The sequence below is a fragment of the Acipenser ruthenus genome, chromosome 17 (genome assembly GCF_902713425.1).
Source record: "Acipenser ruthenus chromosome 17, fAciRut3.2 maternal haplotype, whole genome shotgun sequence".
Lineage (NCBI taxonomy): Eukaryota > Metazoa > Chordata > Actinopteri > Acipenseriformes > Acipenseridae > Acipenser > Acipenser ruthenus.
The window spans coordinates 23,781,550-23,806,810 of NC_081205.1; the positions used below are offsets into that span (position 1 = coordinate 23,781,550).

The window sequence follows — 25,261 nt, forward strand, 5'->3', positions numbered from 1 at the left end:
GGAAGCGCTCGCCTTGCTCCTCCGAGTACGCTCCCATGTTCTCCTTGAATTTATCAAGATGAGCATCAAGGATATGGACTTTGAGGGACATCCTACAGCCCATTGTGCCGTAGTTCTTCACCAGAGTCTCAACCAGCTCCACATAGTTTTCGGCCTTGTGATTGCCCAGGAAGCCCCGAACCACTGCGACAAAGCTGTTCCAAGCCGCTTTCTCCTTACTAGTGAGCTTCTTGGGGAATTCATTGCACTCCAGGATCTTCTTTATCTGTGGTCCGACGAAGACACCGGCTTTGACCTTTGCCTCAGACAGCTTAGGGAAGAAGTCTTGAAGGTACTTGAAGGCTGCCGACTCCTTATCTAGAGCTCTGACAAATTGTTTCATAAGGCCCAATTTGATGTGCAGTGGTGGCATCAGCACCTTCCGGGGGTCCACCAGTGGCTCCCACTTGACGTTGTTCCTCCCCACAGAGAACACGGTCCGCTGTGGCCAGTCCCGCCCGTGGCAGTGCGCCTTGGTGTCCCTGCTGTCCCAAAGGCAAAGATAGCAGGGAAACTTGGTAAAACCGCCTTGGAGACTCATCAGGAATGCCACCATTTTGAAGTCTCCTATGACCTTGATGCCATCTCAGAAAAATGCAGATATGTATCCACTTAGGCAGCTGGAACTAAACTGAACTGGTGGGCTTAAGGCCCCTGTATTTATACTACTATTTATATTACTGGAAAGTTCTAGAATGTTCTAGAAGTTACTCCAAGTTTACTCAGCACTGAATCTATCTGGAATGTTCTGGAAAATATGTAAATTTCAAAATATCACTGTCCTGGTCACAAAAGCAAAGTTTGTGGGGAATAATAGCCATTTTCTATACTTTTGAGGCATAAGCAATTAGGAAATAACACTTACTACCCAGGAACCAAAAAAAAAAAAAGCACCAGCAGATCCCCCTTGTTTGAAGTGGCAATGCTGTATTTTACAGAACATTCACCTCCATTTTCCACTCCCCCTTGTTAAGTTGTTTTGAAAATGCCCCTTCAAGGGCAATACAGTATCCCACTATAAGGGACATGCTAGCTAGCTATTATATATATATATATATATATAAAATATAGACACACACACACACACCCACACATACAGTGCCTTGCAAAAGTATTCAGACCCCTGACCAATTCTCTCATATTACTGAATTACGAATGGTAAATTGAAATTTCGTTCTGTTTGATATTTTATTTTAAAACACTGAAACTCAAAATCAATTATTGTAAGGTGACATTGGTTTTATGTTGGGAAATATTTTTAAGAAAAATAAAAAACTGAAATATCTTGCTTGCATAAGTATTCAACCCCCACACATTAATATTTGGTAGAGCCACCTTTCACTGCAATAACAGCTTTAAGTCTTTTGGGGTAAGTATGTACCAGCTTTGTACACAGTGTCGGAGTGATTTTGGCCCATTCTTCTTGGCAGATTTGCTCCAGGTTGTTCAGGTTGGTTGGACGACACTTGTGGACCACATTTTTTCAAATAGTGCCACAGATTCTCAATGGGATTGAGATCAGGACTTTGACTGGGCCACTGTAGGACATTCACCTTTTTGTTCTTGAGACACTCCAATGTTGCTTTGGCCTTGTGCTTGGGATCATTGTCCTGCTGAAAGGTGAATTTCCTCCCAAGGTTCAGTTTTTTAACGGACTGAAGCAGGTTCTCTTGCATTATTTCCCTGTATTTTGCTCTATCCATCCTTCCTTCAATTTTAACAAGATGCCCAGTCCCTGCTGATGAGAAGCATCCCCACAGCATGATGCTGCCACTACCATACTTCACTGTAGGGATGGTGTGTCTTGAGGCATGGGCAGTGTTAGGTCTGCGCCACAAAGCTCTATCTTGGTCTCATCTGACCACAAAACCTTTTCCCACATCGCAGCTGGGTCACTCTCATGCTTTCTGGCAAACTCCAGACGTGCTTTCAGATGGTACTTTTTGAGTAACGGCTTCTTTCTTGCCATCCTCCCATACAGGCCAGTGTTATGCAGAGCTCTTGATATGGTTGACTGGTGCACCATTACTCCACTCCCACCCACTGAACTCTGTAGCTCCTTCAAAGTGATTGTTGGCCTCTCTTCTCTGTGGCTTCTCTCATAAGTCTCCTTGTTTGAGCGCTGGGTTTTGAGGGACGGCCTTTTCTTGGCAGTGCCTGGGTGGTGTGATGCAGCTTCCACTTCCTGATTATTGATCCAACTGTGCTCACTGGGATATCCAAACACTTGGATATTATTTTGTACCCTTTCCCTAATCTATGCATTTGTATTACTTTATCTCTAACTTCTGTAGAATGCTCTTTGGTCTTCATTTTTCTTCAGATTCACAGCCTGACCAATGATCCTTCAACAGTGGGGTTTTTATCCAGAAAATGTGACAGCAACTTTAATGGTTCACAGGTGGAGGCCAATGGTAAGGTAATTGTGTCCTCGTTAGGGCAATTTCTTTCAAACTGGGAGCTTCCACAGCACAGGGGGTTCAATGGGGGTTCAATACTTATGCAAGCAAGATATTTCAGTTTTTTATTTTTCTTCAAAATATTTCCCAACATAAAACCAATGTCACCTTACAATAATTGATTTTGAGTTTCAGTGTTTTAAAATAAAATATCAAAACAGAACGAAATTTCAATGTAATTCAGTAATATGAGAGAATTGGTCAGGGGTCTGAATACTTTTGCAAGGTACTGTATATATATATATATATATATATATATATATATATAATTTTTTTTTTTTTTACTTAAGACTAGTGAAAATATGAAAACGGGTGTAGTTACAAACATTTTGATCATAGCATCTTATTATCTCTTTTTCTTATCAGTACAGCACACTGGAAGCACACTTCCTGGCTGCACTAACCTGTCACATTGTGACTGAGGTTCAAAATACTTATTCACTGACTGAAGTGACTGCCAGTCCAAGCAAGTTCACAGCCATCTTAAAAAAATGGAAAATCAGACTTCAGAAAGGGAAATCAGACTTCAATGGCTCTCCACAAGTTGCAAGAAATGTGGATCACATTTAATTTAAAAGAATCAAATGTAGGCCTAATTTCCTACTTAGTTTTGAAACATTAAACAAAATAAAACTTGGCAAAATGTAATTACTTTCTAAATTTAGCACAGTAAACTACTATTTAGTGATTAGTATATATAACATTTATCCAAACTGTACTGCAGGGTAGTGCTACTGTTAATAAAAGTTTCATTTCTGCCAACATAATTTACTCCGGAATTAATCCCCCATTAATAAAACAATTAAATAAAAAACTAATTGCCTCAGGTTCAGTTATGCTTAGTTTATATTCAACATTGTCTGAAAAAACACCCATTTACCTGTAATAACACCAGTGACTGTGTAGAGGTAGTCCCTCTCTGGCTGACACACCTTTACTCATTACTAGAATACACTAGGGATGTGCACGACAAATATTTTGACTATCGATAATTCCACAGCTGTTGAGGTCGACTAATCGAATAGTCGCCCCCCCCCCCGCCTCCCATTCAAAATGAGACGTACATTAAATGCGAAATAATGCAAAGTGACAATTATTGCAATTGCAATAAATTCTGAACTTTATTTTAAAATACTTAGCTAACACAACAACTTTAACAACTTTGTTAAATAAACATTAGGCTATGTAAAAAAACACCTTCCTATTAGGAAACATACAGAAATGCCATAGTAACAGCAGCAATAACATAAGCATACCTGTCAACTCTCGTGTGAGACTCTCGTATTTTGCAAGCAAGTGTTATTTTTTTTTACCGATATTGTCACAAGCTTTTCCGTTAATTACAATTTCAAATGAACTATAAAGGTTGTGACAATTAAAAAAAAAAAAAAAGGAACGCTTGCTTATAAAATATGGGCGTCTCCTGTATAATTTTTATTCAATTATTAATTTAAATTTTCATTCAATAATAGTTTAGCAATGCGAGCTGCGAGGCAAATGCCTTAACATTAGCATCCTTGTGGCAATAATGTTTTCCGGTCATAACAGCGAAATACAAAATGCATTAGACTATCTAGCTAGCTAATTTATACAATCCACTTGACTAAACGATTTACTTTTCCCACGTTTTCAAACCACACACAACATATAGACTACCGGTCTACGTTAAATCAAATCGGCAACATACCTGTGCGTTCGAGTTCCAGTGAATAAAAAATAAATAGCCTGTATAGGCAATAGCTTGCTATGTATGTAGCTAGCTTAATAATATTAATAAATAAATGAATGAACAAAAAGGCCTGAGTGGCATTAACGCACTAGCCTTCCATGGAAGCAAAAAAAAATCCTAACAAAAACTTTAGGAATAGTTAGGCTAGCAATGTCCATTATTATTATCATGTTCACTTATTCTTGTTTAAAAAATCAGCATGTCCATCAGGTCCGGCAATACTGCAGCAGACGGTGCTCAGGCAGAGTTTGTTGTTTTTGTTTCAACTTCAGAGCCTGAGTAGCTATTGCACTGTGATAAAAATGTGACACAAAACGGCTGGCCGCACCGACTACATTATGTATGGCACCAAGTTTAAAGCCATCGTTGAAGGCGAGCTGCAGAGTGTGTGCAAAGCACAAATTCGAGTCCCATTTAACAAACTCCGAAGATGATGTTGCTGGCATTGTCGTGAACACAGGCAGTGATTTCCCCCCTTAAACCCGAATGGTCTACAGCGGTGTTTAACACATTTGCGATATTCTCTGCTGTATGCCTCTCTGGCGTGGCGCGAGTCTGTAGAACTACGTTTTTCATTTCTCAATCCTCAATGACGTACGACTCGGTATTCGGTGCAGTCCACGCATCTGTAGTAATCACCACCTTCTCAGCCTTTGACAAGTTTCTGCGGACAGACGCTGCTGAATCGGCATGCATTTTATTCGAGTCGAGTGGTAATTGTTTTAGTGCATGGACTGTGTATTCAGGTTCCACAAATTTCATCAACTCCCGAAATCCCTCACCTTCAACAAAACTTATGGGAAGCATGTCCTTTGCCACCATATTAGCAATAAGGGCTGATGTTTTTTCAGCACGTACGTTGTCACACTGACGAGGCCTCACCGCAAAGGATGCAATGGCGGTTTGTTGCGGTCCTCTTTCCTTTTCTGTCGTTGCTAGCGTCACAGAAGGGTGTTTGGCTTTTAGGTTGGTTAACATACCAGTTGTAGATTTGTGGTAGTTTAATTGCACTGCACATATTTTACACTTAACAGTGTTTTCATTTACTTTGTCAAAGTATTTCCATGCAGAACTTTTCTGTGATGAAGCCATCGTTAGCCGAGGTACGTTCTAGTTTAGCCAATCACAGACAAGAAATAACAAATCCTACCCTCCAGTCAATCTTCATTACCGCTACATAGAGAGCCAATCAGCAGTACAGGCTTTAAAATAAAATCAATATATACATTTTTTTTTTTTTTAACTTTCGAATGTTGGATTCACTTGTCGATAGGTGCCATCGTTATCGAATAGTCGAATGTTCGACTATTCGGTCTCACCCCTAGAATACACTAGATCAGTTCCATGCATACTGTACTGGTCTCTTAACGTGAAACATCAAGGCTTCAACATTTTGGAAAAGCATTTAGAAGAATACTGCTCTGGCTGTCGGCTTTTATCTACGTTCACATCAACCAGCCAAATTTTTGAAAACTCTCTCAAAGCCATCACCTGTAAATGTTTCTGCTTCAGTTGTTGTAGGTGACAGTGTACTTTGATACCACCAAGAACATTCTTACTGCATGTTAGTAATGAAGTCAACTTTTCTCCAACACTTAGGATTAACATCAAATTTTAGGATTAATATAAGAGAAGCTATATGGTCAAAAACTAAATTTACGTACACTTTCAATTTACAAACACATGATCATAATCAATCATTTAGGAGGCTGTGTGGTTCGGTAGTTAAAGAAAAGGGCTTGTAACCAGGAGGTCCCCGATTCAAATCCCGGCTCACTCACTGACTGTGACCTTGAGCAAGTCACTTAACCTCCTTGTGCTCCGTCTTTCGGGGGAGGAGTGCATTATTAATATGTTTCATTATTCATGTTATTTCATTATTCTGGTAACAATGAATAATTACAAATCATAATGTTTTAAATTGTTACCAGATCAGATTTTACATACTCATCAACTGTATATTAATTTGTAATCCACTAGCACCAACTGCAACCCTAGCCATGAAATAGTATTAAAAATGACCAGTAGCGAGTTTCTTTATATTTCTCTTACATCTAGGGTTTCTTAAACCAAACATAAAATATTTCATTTCGTTAACAGACAATAGATTTTTTTTTTCTTGGTACTAAAACCCCCTTCACCACTGAATGGGTTTCCCGTCCCCCTCACAAACAAAAAAGGTAAAGATTGTCAAAATTCAGAAATATTTAATCCATGTTTCTCCCCGACTACAACTGTATGAACCACTGTTTCTGCTAAAGAAGGTCAATTCTGTAACAGTAAACCTTCCTCTATTAACATGCTGCCCATGCAACCTCAAGCCCTATGAAAACCCTTGACTAGGTAGGATATGCAAGAGATATATCTCCTAGCAACCAGTATTGTGCCGTGTACTGCACTTAGCAAGCCACAGCTCATGTAACCTAGTCATATTGGGGACTTCAGATTAATTATTTGTGATCTTTCACACACTTTCACAAATAATACTCTTGTTCAAGGTCATTTAGTCATTTAAAACTAATTTGGGCATGTATAAAACGGAAGAACTCTACTGTTCTGATCACAGCTTGTGCATCTTCATCCATCTCTAGCAAAGGTTTCTTATCTTGCCACAGAGCTATTTTAAAATTCTACTACAGTAGCTGGGTGCTCAAGATGGCTTTCAGCTAGTTGGAGACAAGGATATTTCTTTTGTAAGTTGTATAGGACTCCTTGGTTTATCCGAAGCGTTCTTCCGTTTATTTCTGAGACCCTCCCATGAGTGCAGATTAAACGCCCCTGTAAGAAGCAAAGCTTGTGCTGCTTGCCTGCCTGCCAAGCCGCAGTTCTGGTCAACAGCCAGCTGTGTGGAGGAATTTCCAGCTTGGCATCATCTCTAGAGTACAGCTTCTCTGCACTACAAGACTTGTATCAAACAGCAAAGCAGACAACATCTGTATTCTGTAAAAACCCAGGTTAGATGTAACGCTCAGATCTTCTCTAATATAAACAGTTTATGCTGCTGAATTAGAAATCTGATTTGGATAGTTTGATTAAGTGAAAAATAAAATCCTCAATCCCTCTTTTCTACCCAGGGTCTGGTGTCAATAGCCTGGGAAGTTTTTTGAATGGCCTAAAGAGTTGCATTTTTGTAAATAAACAGGTATTTAACTTCTTTCAAAATCCCTTCATTTTTGTGTTGAGGGCCATACTTCTGATACCACAGAGAGATGAAAGCAGTCTGCAAAACGCCATATGAAACTGCAGCCAGGTCCATCTGCAGTCTACAATCCAACTGCAACCTGACTTTACACAAGTTCCGTTCCATTTATAAATTAATTCACCTCTACATTTTCCTTTATAGCGTATATAAAATGCATTGCACTCTGTTCAGTCTATTTTTTTTAAGCCCGCCTCTCGTTTTCTTTGCATTGGATGCTTATTAAGTAACTTCTCCATCAAAGAGAATGGACAGCAGCAAATTCTCTCATTACATATTCCAAACTCGTTGATCGCTCTGCTGCTAATGGAAACTAATGGGACCAGTTTCTAATCTGTTTCAGCTCAATGCCAGTGGCAAAACATGGAAGCTGCATCTGCAGCTGACATCCCCAGAAGATGTAGGTCTGCTTCTTCGAAGTGATTGCTTTTCTTTACTCCACAATCAAGCTCCCATTGGTGGTATTCATAGACTCTGTTTTCCATCATTTGCAAGTTACATTGCACAGTGATGAATGTTTTTCCTCAACAGAATTGCAATGTGGTTGTGAGTGACCTGGCAATACTGTGTACAGTATATGATTTTACATACAGTATATGAATATTTTCACAAAAACCAAGGTGGATAAAGAAAAAAAGATGAAAAAAGGCACAAGCAGCAGATAGACTGACTGATCTCCGGTCCAAGCTCAGTGATGTATGCATGAAAGTGGATCATTGAGGTTGCCGTTTTAATTAAAAGCACAGACAAGTAACTCCCGTCAGATACCTAGTAAAATGTTCTGACTGCATTCAAAGTTTTTATATAATATTTAGGATGTATTGCTTTTCATTGCTGTTTTCAAAAGACTATTGTCTTCAATATGCATGTATTTCCACACAACTGATTATCGCCACTGTGGCACATGGTACAGGAGCAGGGTCTATAATTAAAAGGGTTTCGAAAGGCAGGCTGGTATACAGAAAGACAAGCGCGCACATCTGAAGCGCAGAAATCCAACTATAGAAGCAGACCTGACTCTTGCACTGGTGAGTTTTAGTTAATCCCACAGTAAACCATGAGACGAATTGCCATCGTTGTCTGCAGATGTCTCCTGGGGGTTATTTAAAAACAGACTCCCGACGTTAAGAACCATTTCAGTCAAGTCTAAAGCTTGAATTGTGTTTGATGAATTTCACAGATACAATACCTGAAGCTTGAATTGGGTGTGTTTCATTATTTTTTCTTTTGATGGAGGACTTTGGTTACCACGCTTGATTTCTGAGCTCAAAATTGGTTCAATGCAGGAACACAGAAAGTACATTTAATACAGTTTATTGTTAGCCGCATTCCACATCAGCTTACTTCAAAATGCACCGAGAACGCTCTGTGGGAGTCTACTATGTGAAGGTCTATAGACTAATTGGAACTTAAACTGATATTGCTGAACGTTGAGTGCTTTGTTCATTTCCTGTGTTACAGGAAACAGGACCCCACTTACTTCCCCATGAGCAGCACAAGTGAAAAACTCAAATGAACCAAATAAACCAGGCTTCTTAGAATCTAATGAAATCTGGTCCCACTTGCGCCTCCCAACCATTTCCTTGGTTATTACCAAATTAAAATAAACACACGCACATGTTCCTGTTTTGGAGGCTCACTGCTAAAGAGGACATTTTGCTGACTCACTCCTGTCCTTAAATCATTTCAATCACATCCACGTGGTGCCTGTGAGTGCCCCTGAAAACAAAAGACCTCAGCAACTCTCTGCTTGCTGCTCTGGGAACGCATGCATAAAGGAAACTACCTTAGAAACACTGTGAAGGACATACAGTAATGGATATTGATTTATATTAATTTTGCATACTATAATTTCCAGAGTTTACCTTTTATTTACTAGCTTCAGTTGTATTTCTATCAGATCATCACAGATTTTTACCATTTATTCAGGTGATGCAATTCTATAAAACGATGGAATACTGAAACATGTAATGATTCTGGAATGCATGGAATGACACTGGTACAAAGAATCCTATTGTCCAATAGAGAAAGAAATGCCAGTGCAGAGTTCCTTTTCCTGATCATGCAGTTTTGGTTCAAATAAATCAACCTCCTGACAGGCCATTTAATATGAAATTGCTCTCCACTCCATCAGTCCAAGGCCAGGACAGTGTCAGCCACATGTCTTTACTGTAGCTACACTGATCCCTGCATTGCATGTGTCAACCAGCCGGGGAGATATAATAAAAGACGATATTTATGGATATAGATATAGATATATGAATCTGTGATTGGAAATCCTGGCCTGTGATTGGTTAAAACCTCATAATAGGAGTAAAAATAGATTGAACTATTGCCCTAATATCCTTATACCACTGGTCAATAGTCATGTATTTGGTTCACATCACGGTCAGCCCCACCCCTTTTCAAAAGGAACATCTCTCCCCCCTGCACTCTTCATAGCTGAACACCGATTCTGAGTTAACAGAAAATGAATCACAAAACATACTACAAAAGAAAGATGCTCCAAACACTGAAATGGTGATTAAAACATCACTGTCACTGTTTTCTGACTTTCTGAAATTCAAACAAATTCAACTCGACGATGTAAAGAAATATGACGGGCAGGACATAAACTAGATTATGCAGCAGTCATCAAACCAGATGGAGAAAAACTTTGCTAACTATACAGTATGAACTTCAAAAACCTTTTCTGTTATTTATTTATGTACGTATGCTGTATCAGCTATACTTAAACAAAATATTTAAAGTCGTATTTACTATCCAACCTTGCCTCACTTATTTTCTTGACTGACTCATATATTAAATATGTACTGCAGACTCAGCCATAGTGGATAATTAAATGCCCCTCAGGAAGACTATTGTTACTTCCAGGGTGCCTGCGGCTTCGGACATTATAGCCCCCTGTCGGTAACAAGAGTCTTCCCTTGGATCAATAATTTTCTAGTATAGCACTCCTCTCCAGTCCATATTTAAGACAGACAGGCACACACAGACAGAGAGAGAGAGACAGAGAGAGCGAGAGAGCGAGGCAGAGACAGGTGTGCTGAGAAATAGATTATAACTTCACACAAATTTCAAGAAGCACCAAGAAGCTACGACAAAGAGATGGCATGTGGATGAAATCTAGAATAGTGGAATTATTTGATGACTGAATGCAATTTATTGCTGCCAGACAACAAAAGTAAAAAAAGAAAACAAAGTAGAAAGCACATGAGGAGCTGTCAAAATGTTCTTTTGACGCTGTCACTTTTTTTTTTTTTAAAGCAACACTTCAAAGCTCTTAACAGTACTCGAGACAATGGCATTTATTTATTAATTTATTTATTGCTTGCTTTTTTATTTTTTTTTTACATTTGCTACAACCTTTTGAGCTTATCATTAATTGTTCTAACACCAAATTGACCTACTCTTATTAATCCAAACAGTACCATAGTGAAAGCAACTCGTTTTAATGCATTTGTTTTCATTTAAAGTTTTGGGGTTTTGGGCAAGGGGTTTCGCAGTCTGGTTCTGTGGTTTAGTTTAGTTTCACAGCTAGTCATACAGTATACCATCTGCAACTAATGCCATTCTCTCCACTGATCAAAAGACAGAAGTTCTCAATTACACACAAAGTGTAAAATTATTTTCCGCCTAAAAAACTTACTAAAGAACATTCAGAACATAGCTGCCAATACAATACCAACTTCAACAATTTCCTAACCACCTGCTGTTTTTAAATGGACAGACTGTGTGGTCTAAACAATAGAAGATCAAAATACTGTGACCATTTAAATATAAAAAATATAGCCAAACCTGGCATTCTAAGATGCACATAGTCCAATTTCGGTTCAAAAGGTGACACCAGAGTCCAGTGGAGTACCATACCAAGATAAAACTGTATTGCTTCACTGTTTACAGGATTCAGAATGAACTGGATTTACAGAAGGCATCAAAGCATATGTGAAACCAACTGCAGTTGTTGATTTAACGGTACACAGCACGTTGGCGAGCACTGTGGTAAAGCTCTTGAAGCGAGATACAAATGGCGAAATCATAGACGAAGAAAACAAATAGCAAATATATTAAATTATTACTTTTCACAAGTTTTTACAAAGGAGGATACGGACAACATGCCCCACATGTCGACCTGTTCCTATCCAGTTTTAAATAACTTTAGCATAACAGAGGTAGAAGTGTTAAAAGGACTAGGAGCTCTTAAAATAAACAAATCCACTCGGCCAGATGAGATCCTCCAAATAGTACTCAAAGAAATGAAAGAAGTTATTTACAAACCGCTAACCAAGATCATGCAGCAGTCTCAGACACAGGGGAAGTACCGACAGACTGGAGAATTGCAAACGTAATACCGATCCACAAAAAGGGAGACAAAACCGAACCAGGTAACTACAGACCAATAAGCCTGACTTCTATTATATGTAAACTTATGGAAACTATAATAAGATCCAAAATGGAAAATTACCTATATGGTAACAGTATCCTGGGAGACAGTCAGCATGGCTTTAGGAAAGGGAGATCGTGTCTATCTAGCCTGCTTGATTTTTTTGAGGATGCAACATCAACAATGGATAATTGCAAAGCATATGACATGGTTTATTTAGATTTCCAGAAAGCTTTGACAAAGTCCTGCAGAAAAGATTAATCCTCAAACTGAACGCAGTAGGGATTCAAGGAAATGCATGCACATGGATTAGGGAGTGGTTAACATGTAGAAAACAGAAAAGTACTGATTAGGGGAGAAACCTCAAAATGGAGCGAGGCAACCAGTGGTGTACCACAGGGATCAGTATTAGGTCCTCTGCTATTCCTAATCTACATTAATGATTTAGATTCTGATATAGTAAGCAAACTTGTTAAATTTGCAGACGACACAAAAATAGGAGGAGTGGCAAACACTGTTGCAGCAGCAAAGGTCATTCAAAATGATCTAGACAGCATTCAAAACTGGGCAAACACATGGCAAATGACACTTAATAGAGAAAAGTGTAAGGTACTGCACGCAGGCAATAAAAATGTGCATTATAAATATCATATGGGAGATACTGAACTTGAAGAAGGAATCTATGAAAAAGACCTAGGAGTTTATGTTGACTCAAATGTCTTCATCTAGACAACGTGGGGAAGCTATAAAAAAGGCCAACAAGATGCTCGGATATATTGTGAAAAGTGTTGGCATTCAGAACAGAAAAGGGGAGTCATTTTTTTTACACAGAGAATTGTGAGGGTCTGGAACCAACTCCCCAGTAATGTTGTTGAAGCTGACACCCTGGGATCCTTCAAGAAGCTGCTTGATGAGATTCTGGGATCAATAAGCTACTAACAACCAAACGAGCAAGATGGGTCGAATGGCCTCCTCTCGTTTGTAAACTTTCCTATGTTCTTAAGTAATTCAGCTTCTCACACAGTTAAGATTCCTAAGATCAAGAGGACAGATTAATCCAAGAGGAAGTGCACCAGAAAAAATCTGAAGTTATTTCAAAGCCTACTCCAAGCCTGATACTTAAGGAAACAATAAGCTGCGACAGACCAGTCCCTTAGTATTTTTTTCAAGCCAGTTTAATCCTGATCTGGTTTTCAACAGAAACCAATTGAGTCTCTCTAGCAACTATATCAAAAGTAAGGGCTGTTGATAGTTTAAATGCTATCCAAATTTCGTCTACTTTTTTCAGAAATATGCATGATTTTAGAGTAGTAACTATATATATATTTATTTAATATTCTGAATTAATTCATAGTCTAGTCATACACATTAGTGTTGTACACAGGTAGTCTTTCACATTAATGTATTTTATACTACTGAAGTATGGTTTACCTGAGTGGTTAACGACATTTCAAATAGTTTGCTAGTTTAAACTTTTGCGAAATTAAATGGAACCTAACATCCTGAATCAAAAGCCATCTGTGAAAGCTTGTGTAATCTAAAGCTGTCACAAGTGGCTTAAATGCTCAGCACAGAACTTAAGCAGTATACTAGTTAAAAATAAATTACAACAATATGAATGTGTATTTTAAGACTAGCTCACAGAGCAGTTTTGATGGCACTTAGGAAGAGAAAGAACCTAAAACCGTGTAGTAAAACAACTGATTTACAGCACAGTCTTTAAAATAACTTCTTGCCAGCACAAAGAATCAAAATCAACAGAAACAGCCCACTGGGAATCATTAAATATATATTAAATATAAAAACCTCATCCCTTGTCGACTTGAAGCAGTTGTTGGGATCTGTAACACAATTTGCTATGGGGATGACTGCAAGAGGATTTTTTGCATCCAAATGACTTTTGTGCACTACAGTTGGGATATCAGAAGCTGAGTTCCTCCCAGCCTCCTCTAAAACAAGCTGTCACTGCTGCTGTCGAAACCTTGACCACAAGACACTCTTGTAACGAAATGTACCGTCACAACAGGAATCTTTCCAGGGAATGAATGAGATCGAAACAAATAATCTCATTAATAAATGAAACAGAACTAGAAAACAATGCCTGCTCCTGTTATTAAGCTGCTCATCTTCGTAATGAGCAGACAGGAGTCGGTACAAAGAGCAATTGATTTTTAAACCATCACCTACCTTATGAAGTGTAATTTAATATTCAGATGTGTGCACTACAGTACAAATTATCCCCACGATGTACCTGCAGTTCTGTAACTCTAGCTTTACAAGGAGCATATCTGTAACGGGCTACTTTAGTATTGCTGGTACTCAACCACATATGGTTACAAGTAAAACAAAAGTCCCTTTATGTCTAGGACACAGCCATTTACATCATCGCTATATGGGTCTACAAAAATAAGAAAAAAGTTGATAAACATTTTGGCTACTGCTTCAATCAGTGTACTGTGGAAGAATTATTGCACCAATTAGGAAGGTGTTGAGAGTTAATACTATCACGAAGAAACCCTTATAGATAGACTGCGCAGTGCTGCATGTACAATTTCACAAAGCAGCACAATACATAGGAGCCCATTCAACATGCTGCATGCGGTTCCGCATTTCGAATTTCTCCATTTGACTTTCCAGCATCCTGGTACATAGATGGCCTTCTGGGTGCTATCTAATGAAAAATCAACCTGCCCCTCTCGCTCACTAACAGAACACTCTGCAGGTGTGAGCTTGAACAGCTTGCTCAGCCACTCACACAGCTGCTACCGGGGATGAGCAGTCAGGTGTTTAGCAGCAGCTGTCATTATGAAAACAAACAGATTTCGCCTATCAAATCAAACCGGACTACAGCTTGTCTTTTACTGTACACCTAGGATGAAAAATAGTACTGGAGTCTCAAACAGCAAATACCCCTTGCCTTTTTATAATGTTTGAAATCATTCTAATTGACTCTTCTTACAATTTCTCAATTGTATCTTTCAGTTTGAGAAGTCCGTTGAGGTGCTTTCACCCGAGTTCCAGAGCTACTGTTCAGTTCTAGTTGTCTGCCTGCCCTAGATATAACCTAGGTTAGATCAGCCAGTGTTGTTGTTGAAGTCTGGCTCTTTGGATCAAGTTTCCTTTGGTTTTGCTGGCATTACACTGCTGGGCACTAGATGGGGCTGGCACTTACCAATATAAAAAAGATACTTCGGCTGATTTACTGTAGCTTACATTATGGTAGCAACTACAACAGAGGAGCAGCTACTGAACTTAGTCCCCTTAATACAGACCCATAAAAACAAAACACACAATATTAGAGTATTTGCAATAAGTACCAACAGAAAGATTGCAGACATGACAACGCTCAGTACAAAACAAATACCTGTGGCTACAAGTGTCTTGTGCTGTATATATGTTTCTAGCATTCAAATTCTGCAAACAGAATTCTGATACACAAGGTGAATGCCCTCAAGGGTTAATGCATCCACTGTTGCAAGCATTCTAACCTAATTGTTGGACTCCTGTTTGCCATTTTTAAAATGCACACACAAAAAGCAGCAGTTTCAAATTATAAATGAGTCACAAAGCAGATTTGCTACCCATTAAAAGTAAGCTAGCAAACCTACAGTAGTTGACCATTATAGTAACATTGCTCACTGCAGTATTGTAAACCACATGTGACTGATGTCTACAAGAGTTTCATGTCCAAAATAGCAATTCCAGACAAACTCCCCAGGGAGCCAACATCCCAGTCTTAAAATGTTTTTTCCCCCCCAGACAACTATGTCCAGAGCAAAGTGTTCTATTGCAAAATGCTGACAATGTACCTCTCCCGCAGGAAGCAGAAAAGTTCATTAATAAGACTATATGCCAAATAATTACCAGACAGCATGGGCATGTGATAACCACAGTTCATGCTCTGTCTGGGAATCATGTTACACTCTTTTTTCATCTATATATCTGATCAAATACAACCTGTACAAATACTGCCTTTGGTCTGAGGTCACACACATCTTCTCTGTGCTAGCTGCTAGATTACAATGAAATACCAAATGTAGTGAACCAAGACTTTGCATTCATTCTTGTAATACCTCCGTATCATTAAAATAGCATGCTGCCAGTAAGTGTATTATAGTAAACTGCTCTAATAAACTGGCAATATACTTTTTTAGTCTGTTAAGCCAGATAGAAACTTTTAATGACAATTACAAAGCTTCCCATCTTAACCCAACCATTCATTCACCCATAACTTAAGTGACATTTGTAGAAATCTCTCCTCACAAGCTAACCATTCTTTATGACAGCTATCCCACTTTAGCCTGTGTACTCATAGTTGTCCAAATTTAGACCTATTGAATCTCACAAATAATAATAAACATAATCCTTTGGCTTAACTGTACAGCTTATTCTGGGTAAATAATAAGTGATTGAATAGATGACTTCTATCCATTTTTGATGATGAGATTGAAGTATCAAGATACTATAAATCCAATAAATTCTGTTTATTTTAAAAATGCAAGGAAATGTAGATTTATAGAATGATTAAAAATCGGAGCATGAATTGTCAGAGGGTCTTATTTTTTCATGGCTTAACCATGCAAACTAAAAAGCTGTATACAAAACTAGAAAAAAATTCTGAATTGATTAGTTACACGTACGAGATGTCAAATTCTTTGAAGCACCAATAATAAATATTAGGAACATGGGGTTGAAGAGCATTGTACTGTCTTTGAGACATCAACAGAACTACTATAGTGTGACAATACTCACCCAGTTACATTACATAAAGAAAATATTACATTTACAGCAAATGGATGAAAAACAAATACATCTTATCATGCTGCTGTTCTCTGCAATAAGGATATATATAAAACTGCTGTCCGACTTCAGACTATTTTTGATTCAAAATGACAAATTAAAAAATCTATTTATATATTAACAATGTCTGGGTGTCAATGTCCATCGCCACAAAAAATGTCAAACAGTACAGAAACCCACCAAGAAGCTTTTAAAAGGCTAATTAACAGACAAGCAGTATGTACGATGCACAACGAAACACTCTTAATAAAAAGATATGAAGGGTTACAGCAAATATGAGGTTGTAACATGTGCTGGGTTTAAAAAAAAAAAAAAAAAATGCCCATGACCCTGCTTTTGTAAACCAAGACCTGCCATCAACTATCACTTCTGTCAGTCAGGAAGCATTTTTAGCCTTGCATTTCAATAGAAAAGGTCTCAGATGCTAACATTTCTCCAAAGAAAATAAATGGAACTGGCAATAAAGAAAAAAAAAGAAAGATATGAATGCTTAATAATGAAATGACAAAGCACAGCATGCAGCAATTAAAATACCTTTTTACATAAGAGTTTAATAGTGCACATACATTTTCATGTATTACTGCTATCTGATCTACAATACGTACAAATGCTGCCCCTCATTGATTTGTTCAGCTGGTAACAATTAGCTGCCGTTTAGCTGACTGGAGTTTTCATATAGCACCCAGCATGTACACCTCCTAAAACCTGATAAACAGCTTAAATGGTAAAACGCAATAACTGCATCTATTTTGTTTTCATCTCTGCAGTTTTACAAAGGTATTACATGAAATGCAAAAGGAAAATAATAAATCAGACCCACCTTGCACCCAAACATTAGAGAGACCGTACTGTTGGTGCATGCTACTTTACAGTGGCACAGCATTGGGGAAAAGCAGTCCAAGTTTTTGATGCTGGGAGACATTTTTTCAGAGCCTGGGCACTTCAATCGATCAGTGATTGAGATTCCAGAAAAATGTCTCTGTAGTCGCTGCCTGCTGCCTGACTTCAACATCAACCCCTCACTCCACAGCACAGACAATCAGAGAGAAAACAAACAGAGGTAGCATGTTGTTGCTTTCTGCAGCATCCCTTATACAGTCCCCCCCACCCATCAGTTTTCAAATAACATTCTTCAGTTTTTATTTTCTTTTGTACGCACAAATCAATGAAACCATCCAACACAGAAGTAAATACAAGGAAGGCATAAACAAGCCATCATGTTGCTGGTGTTTTTTGTTTTTAGTTTTGAAGTCCACTATTAAGGGACAATACTCCAGGGGTTAAATGACTCAGGGGGGTAGAGACTCTGCCAAACTCGGAGCTGAATCCACTACGGCAACTCCACCTGCTGCAATGCAACTCCTGCCATATCGTCCATGAAGGAGAGACTCGAGCAGAGCCACCGTGCACACAGAACGCTGGATGCATGGGGGAGGGGCAAGTTGTTGCAGCATGGGGCTTATTACATGGCTTGCAAGAGATGAACTGAACAGTTTGCCTGCAAGGTACCTTTGCGCTGCATCACTGGAGATGAAAAAGATTCCGGTTTCAAGCATTGAGGGAATATTAAGACAGTACAGAGATGACAGCCTGTGATGTATATTAACGCAGGATTCTGTGTTAGCTTTTAGTGCATTTACACAGAAAGAGGGAGCGGGAGAGAGAGAGGGAGAGGGAGAGAGAGAGGGGGGGGGAGAGGTGGCACGGTCCAATCACTTGATTTACCAGGCCGACTGTGACCTTTAGCATTTCCTTAAAAACTGAAGCAACAAATTGCCCTGGAAATAATCAGAGACAGAAGCAGATCAACACATAATGACAAGCCGAGCTGGAGTTAACCTCTTCAATACCACAGGGCATTAAGAGACATGCTTTTGAGGTGCTGAAATCAACATTGATCAAACACATTTATTTAAAGCCTTTTTGCAATATTATATGCACAGCAAATTTCAGTTGGCCGGCATACAGAACAGCTAACACACTGAATGATGAACTGCACTCAGCTCAAAGCCCTGGGACACAACTTAAATATGAAATATGCAGCAAGCCAAGATTACAAAAATAAAATATGTGACATTGCTTTAGGAAGCTAAAATGATTACATTTTTCTGAGCAGGAAAATATAAGTATTTTAGCTATCGGTAATTCAAATGCTAATAAAGTCTTGAACACACCCGTGAAAAAAAAAAAAAAGGAAGAAATGTCTGTTTTCCACCACAGTCTAGAGCAAAAAAGAAACAGTAGTCATACGTTACCTTTTCATCATTAATAGTTGTATTTCAGTGTAATGCTGTCTAGCGTGACTTATGCAAAGTATTGATTGTTTTCCAGAGTAGAAACATATGTTTGTGAAGCTACAATAGATCCTGGAAACTGAACTACTACAGTAAACTGAAATTTGAGCCAACAAATTTGTCCCCTATGTTGACTAAAACTTTTCAAATGTTGGGGTTAGGTTACAGTATACCACTCCACCACAATTGCTGGCATGCTTATGTTAGAAATGATGCTTAGTCAATTTTTAAACTATCAAATAAACATGTATTACAGGGCAGTAACTGGAAGTCCTGAGTTTATGCAACTTACCGGCACTATTTTTTATTTTTTTTATTTTTGTTTAGTTAACTTGTTGACTTTAGTTAATTACGAAGACATTGTGATGGTCTGGAACCAACTACCCAGTAATGTTGTCGAAGCTAACACCCTGGGATCCTTCAAGAAGCTGCTTGATGAGATTCTGGGATCAATAAGCTACTAACAACCAAACGAGCAAGATAGGCCGAATGGCCTCCTTTCGTTTGTAAACTTTCTTATGTTCTTATGTAGCAGGTGAAAGTGGGTCCGATTTTAGCACATAACCATGAGATTTAGTTAGAGATTTTATTATGGAAAAGAAGGGAGTCCAGTGTGAATCAGTATGCTTTGCACAGGACATTAAAATATTCAAAAACACAAAATAAACTTCAGAATAATTGCTCTAAATGGTATCTTGGATAGCCTAACAATAGTGTTCATAAGAATCAGTGAAACCAGACGCAGGAAAATAAAATGACGTTGACAAGCAAAATGGTCGGTCTTATGAGTTTCCTGTTGACAAACGGCAAATGAGCAGAGTATATGGTACAGATATAGCCCCCAAATCTCCTTGACAGGAGACCTGGGTCAAGAAACAAAAGCTGCTCCAGATGTAAATCACCTTGTAAGCCCAGTCCCAAGCTCACTGGAAAAGGTTATTAAGTGTCTACTAAGCATTACCTGAACATTTTTATAGCCTGATGTCTATCATCTGGAAACCAAAAAACTCACATGGCCACCAATTTAGGTCACAGTGATAGGTACTGTTAGGAGTTTCCATAACACTTATAACACTGGTTTATAAGATATTAGCAGTTCAAGCAGCAGCGGCTGGGTTCAGAAAAAAAAAAAAAAGACAAGCTCCTCTCACGGGAATGCTGATGTAGAGAACTCTGGAAGAGACAGTGTAAGAAGTGACCCACTTTATCAACCAATTAGCTCAGTACCCACATTAAAAAAACGAAATATTCGGTCCATAGCTAACTGAAGTGGGGTGGAACTATCCAACAGCAAATCGCATACTAGATTGTTTGTTCCCTCCAAAAGCCGATTATAAATGTCTGAGGCATTCCTCCTAACAGGACATCAAGCACCAGGATTCAAAGGCAATGGGGAGTCCATGAGAAGTAGAAACCAGAGACTCAAGCAGTGCCTTTATTATTGCAAACTGATGTGACTGTGCAAGGCTACAAACCCCTATGCTCCAATGTTCTCTTGGCTTTCCCACCTCCAGCACCCCCAAGCAGCCAAAAGGATGCCCTTTTGCCCTGACGGGCAGCAGAAGCCAGTACAGGTGACATGTCACCCAAATCCTTTTCCTGTTGCAGAGCAAACACATGAGCAACAATCTGCCAAGCCAAGTGAGAGGGGTTATTAAATGAAGTCTGGTGTGGGTATTTTAAGCAGTTTGTATGACTTTATCCTTAAAGGCCTCTGCAGTCCAATACCAGACAACAAATAAATAACCACACACACACAACACATTTACATCCGAAGATTAAGTTACAAATTAAATAAAATAAATCCTTTACAATTTTTAACTACCATGACATTTTAAAATACATGGAACTTTATTTGCCTTTTTCTCTCTTATCTTTATAAAGTAGTTTATTAGTTTAAATCTGCAGTGTCCCACAATTGTGTTTTAAACTTGGCTACTATCTTCCACAGCGTAGCCTTCTGATACTCATTTTCCATGCTATTGTTGGACTTACAAAAGAAGTTAAAAAAATGTAATAAAAAAAAGAGAACTAGTGTTGTATCCACAATATCAATCCCTTGGGAACACTTGCTAAATGAGATGACCTCACAGAGGTTTTCCTGGTGAAATACTCTTCAGAAGTAAATGGTTCTCCTGTGGTAAGTCACATTACAACTCAAGACCTGTGTCGGCTGCACAGCTACCATTAAACTTAACTATAGGGTCCTCAATGTGGCCCTGGAGTCAGGAATGCAAAGTAGGCCGAGTCATGAATACTAGTTTCCTGTTAAACAAGTTAAGAGCTGCACTGGAATAACTTTACGTTTGTAATAAAGTGCGATACATAAGAAACGTTACAGTATTAAAGTGTGTAATATTGTGTTCAAGTGAATTAATCCAGTACAAAGACTGATTCATACTTCACTGCATCACCATTATGGAGTTAACAAATCCCAGTAAACCTGAAGAGCAATACAAAAAGGTACAACCAACTCTTCCTCTCAGAAGGAGAAGACAGCAGCTGGAACATTTTTGAAGCCGGGGTATGACTTATTGCATTTGCCTCCACGATCCCTTATTACATTAACGTGGCTCTTGAAGGACACAGTTGTTGATGTGTTATTTTTAAAGGTGACAGACTTGTGTTCTTGCTATACAACATCCTTGAAAAAACTGACTATGAAATTTATGAATGAGGCAAGGTTATGTTTAAGGACTTGTCCCAACTAAAGTTAACTCTTGTTGCTGCTGTGTCCCACAATCTTCAATTTCACATGGTATCTATATATCTACACACATATCGAGCACCATAAGAAACGTATCACTATTCTAACACATTTATTTTCCAAATAAATAAGGTATATAAATGATGGACATTGACGAAATGTTTTTTTTTTTTTTTTTTTTTTTTTTTTTTTTTTAAATCACTCGATCATTCATCCTTGCCCATGACACGCTTGAGTGACTATGACTGAAGCATATGCACTTAATCACCTAATTAGTGAGACAGTTGATTGGACACTGGATATTGAGTGATTTCAGCTGTTGAATTGCAAGTTTGAATAAAAGCAATAAAGAAAAATCACAGAAAAAAAAAACAATATGCCAAGAGAGCAGCGCCTTCGTGCAATCAGCATGTAGGAGGCTGGACTCGGGCAGCATACTGTGGCTCACCGCCAGCAAATTTCTAGTGAATTTTATCCAAATATAAGTGATAAGTTTCTTTTGATGCTCAAATATAAGTGAAAAGTTTATTTTGATGGTCAGATATACATATACATAGATACATACACACACACACTAAAAAGGCGGGACAAAGTAAGTATGAATTTACAGTTTTTATTTTATTCATATAGATGTAGAAGAATTAACTTAATTGCTGAGATTTTCACACTGGGAGAAAGAACAGAGAAAACATTTTATTTCCAGTTCCTCGACTGAATTCTGTTCTTTAGTTTTGTTTTTTCAAACTTTGATTTCTATTAACCTAAAACCTTCTGGACGTCGAAACCAGATTAAAAACAAAACCACCGAACCATTCGAAACTGGCTTGCATCCCTACTAGAGTAGTTAGTTTCCATTTAATTTCCTTTGTCATTTAACTTTAATTAAACACGTTTAAATTTTAACATTGAATATGAAAAGAAATGGCCCACACCGTTAACTAAAATATAAATATATTAATTTTTATGGTAAGAATAATAGATATGGAGAGAGAGAGAGAGAGAGAGAGAGATTCATACATTTATCTTTAAGATACTTTATTATTATTATTATTATTTATTTCTTAGCAGACGCCCTTATCCAGGGCGACTTACAATCGTAAGCAAATACATTTCAACTACACTGGATTCGCATTTGCTTGGGGGGGGGGGGGGGGGGGGGGCACTGGTTAGGTGGTCACATGGGCTCTGTTAAGGTCCTTACATTGCACTAATAAAATCAGAAGCTCAGTGACCTCTGCATTATTCTATACTGTATGTCCACTACAAAGCCAGCTCCATTTAAAATGTTACTGATATATTCACATTTAGTGAAGAAAAGGCATACTCCAATCAACTAACCTGGCACCTCAATGATTGTATGTTTGATTGCTTTAATATGGAAAAGATGAACTTAAACTTGTCAGAAAAAATAAACCTGGGTCAGCTTGATCCACTGTTAAGTCACAGGCTCTAAGCCACTGCATGGGTGAATCCAAGTAGTACAAATTTACAGGCAATGCACTTTATTTTTAAAGGGGAAAGGGAGAGAACAATTGTGCAAAACACAGTCATACTGAATTCAAGAGAGGCTACATTGCTACCTCACAAATTGGAAGCGACTCCATTATGTAACCTTCTGCTGTACTACAGCTTTGCTTCAGACTAGAATAAAAGGCCTCACAAGACAAATACTCTTCTGCTGCCTGAATGTTATTAACAACATGGCTGTATTACCATGTTATACAAACAACTACTTGACTGGTGCATGTCGATTTATGATTTAGAGATTGGTAGGTAGTAAACGGGGGAAATGCTCTGGTGGTGTGCAAGGGCTTGCAATTACTGAGGTGTTTTATAGAGCTTCAGTGAGGGACTCGTAGGCCAGCTGATGACACCATAAGAGGCAGTCACTTCCTAACCACTCCTTACCCTCTCATTACTGCATATTGACGCTACTCAGATCAACGATTTCCTGTGGGATACTACTGAACAGTGGGAAGAAACAATGATGAAACTGCCCAAAATTACAGTTTTACTTTAAGTTTAATAGGACACACCTCAGCATCATACCTCCTGTAGAGGATGTGGCGAATCAACCTCCTAATAAAATCTGGACTGGGTGAAACTGGGATGTAAAAGGAATCTTATTCCCATCCCTGCAGAATACTGTCGTCTCAAAAGGGCACACAGAAGCCACCACAGGAGCAGATTTCTACTTGCAACCTAATAGCATGAGGTCCGAACGTCATGGACTGACCATCTGTTTGCCAAGAAAACATTGAAGTAAATGTCCAACATACCAGAGATACAAAAACAGCAAGTCTGCTGGAGAGAGTGGTTCAATGCTGTATGTAGTACTGACAATCTTTATTACAAGGGTGTTTTTAAAAGTGTAATGCGTGTGTTCAGTTGTATAAGAAGATTTAGTTTGACCACAACTGAGCCTAACATTCTTTATCAATCAAAAGGAGATAATCTCTGATGGATAAAACGTTAGCCATTCAGTAAGTTATGTTTTTTATACAGCATTACTCTTTTTAGATAGTATCTTCCTGCATTAATATACTATTGCCAACATGAAATCCTCAGAACAATCCCTAGCCAAACCATAGGGCTCTTTCCAGGTTTGTATTGACCAGGGTTTCTTGTGCACTGTAAAAGTAGTTTTCAAATGCCCTACTTGTTCCAATGATGTTACTGCCATGAAATGGAGCTTTTAATGTTGAGAACAAATAAGATTTTTTTTTTAAAAAAGATACAAGATGTGGTACAGAGCAGCAAAAACCAAAATAAACCAAAACTAAATTTAAAAAAAAAAAAAAAAAGAGAAACAGACCTCCCCGCCCGCCCGCCTGCCTTCCCTCAGAATGACTCCAGGTTTCTATCAACAATGCAAAACCTCTGAAGTCTTGAAGTTAATTTTGTCAAGTTAGGCTAATCAAGTTCAAAGAAATATCAGGTACCTAAATGTTCAAGTACTCACTTGCCCAATTGTAATAGTAATATGACAAATGTTCTTGACAGGAGCTTCAAAACTATGAATGTACACAGAAGGATATCGAAGCACAGGAGTGTAAGTGGAAGGAACGGTCTAGCGCTGTTACTGCCTATATGCTGGTTGTGACCTTAAGCGCTAATAAAATACACCAAAAAGAAATGTAATAGAAACAGCTACACTGACCTAAGAATGTTTCACATTTGGTTATTCAATGAGGTCTAGTTACACTGATTGTAAAAGTCAGTCAGTTGGCCAATTTGTGCTGTTGCCATGGAAAAAACACTAACTAAATTGAAGGCTGGCATCCAACAAGTGTTCTGTGTCCCTGTGAAAATTCAGAATGATATTGTTTTTATATACACACTCTTGTTATATTCACTCCAGCTCATTTGAATGCAGTATACAGTAGATCAGGCTTCTCTTTTGCAGGCTCAAACTAACATCCCAATCCACGAGAACACCCACTCCACATCTCCCATTGCACATCACCTTTCAAGCATGTCATGTGATCATTCTCCCAGCAAGCATTACAAATGACAATTGACATAACTTTTAAAATGCTGTCAAATTTGAATACATGTACAACAGTACTAGACTTTTGACTGCTGCTTCACTGCAATAGACGAATTAAAGAGAAACAAATACGTCAACTTAAAGGGCGGCTGTTGAAAAA

The 25,261-nt window shown here is 38.4% G+C and overlaps 1 protein-coding gene across 29 annotated transcripts in view; it reads right to left on the reverse strand.

Annotated features, from left to right (window-relative positions):
* Positions 1-25,261, reverse strand: part of LOC117423772 (disks large homolog 1) — a 172,399-nt gene that overhangs the window by 98,055 nt on the left and 49,083 nt on the right. For 2 of the 29 annotated variants that reach the window (XM_058990182.1, XM_058990171.1), the window contains exon 1: positions 17,431-17,559. The exons of the other annotated variants lie outside the window; for them this stretch is intronic. In XM_058990182.1, the coding sequence (XP_058846165.1) occupies positions 17,431-17,532 (102 nt within the window). In that variant the 5' untranslated portion in view covers positions 17,533-17,559. Of the gene's footprint in view, positions 1-17,430; positions 17,560-25,261 lie in introns of those variants that run through there. 29 annotated transcript variants of the gene reach the window in all.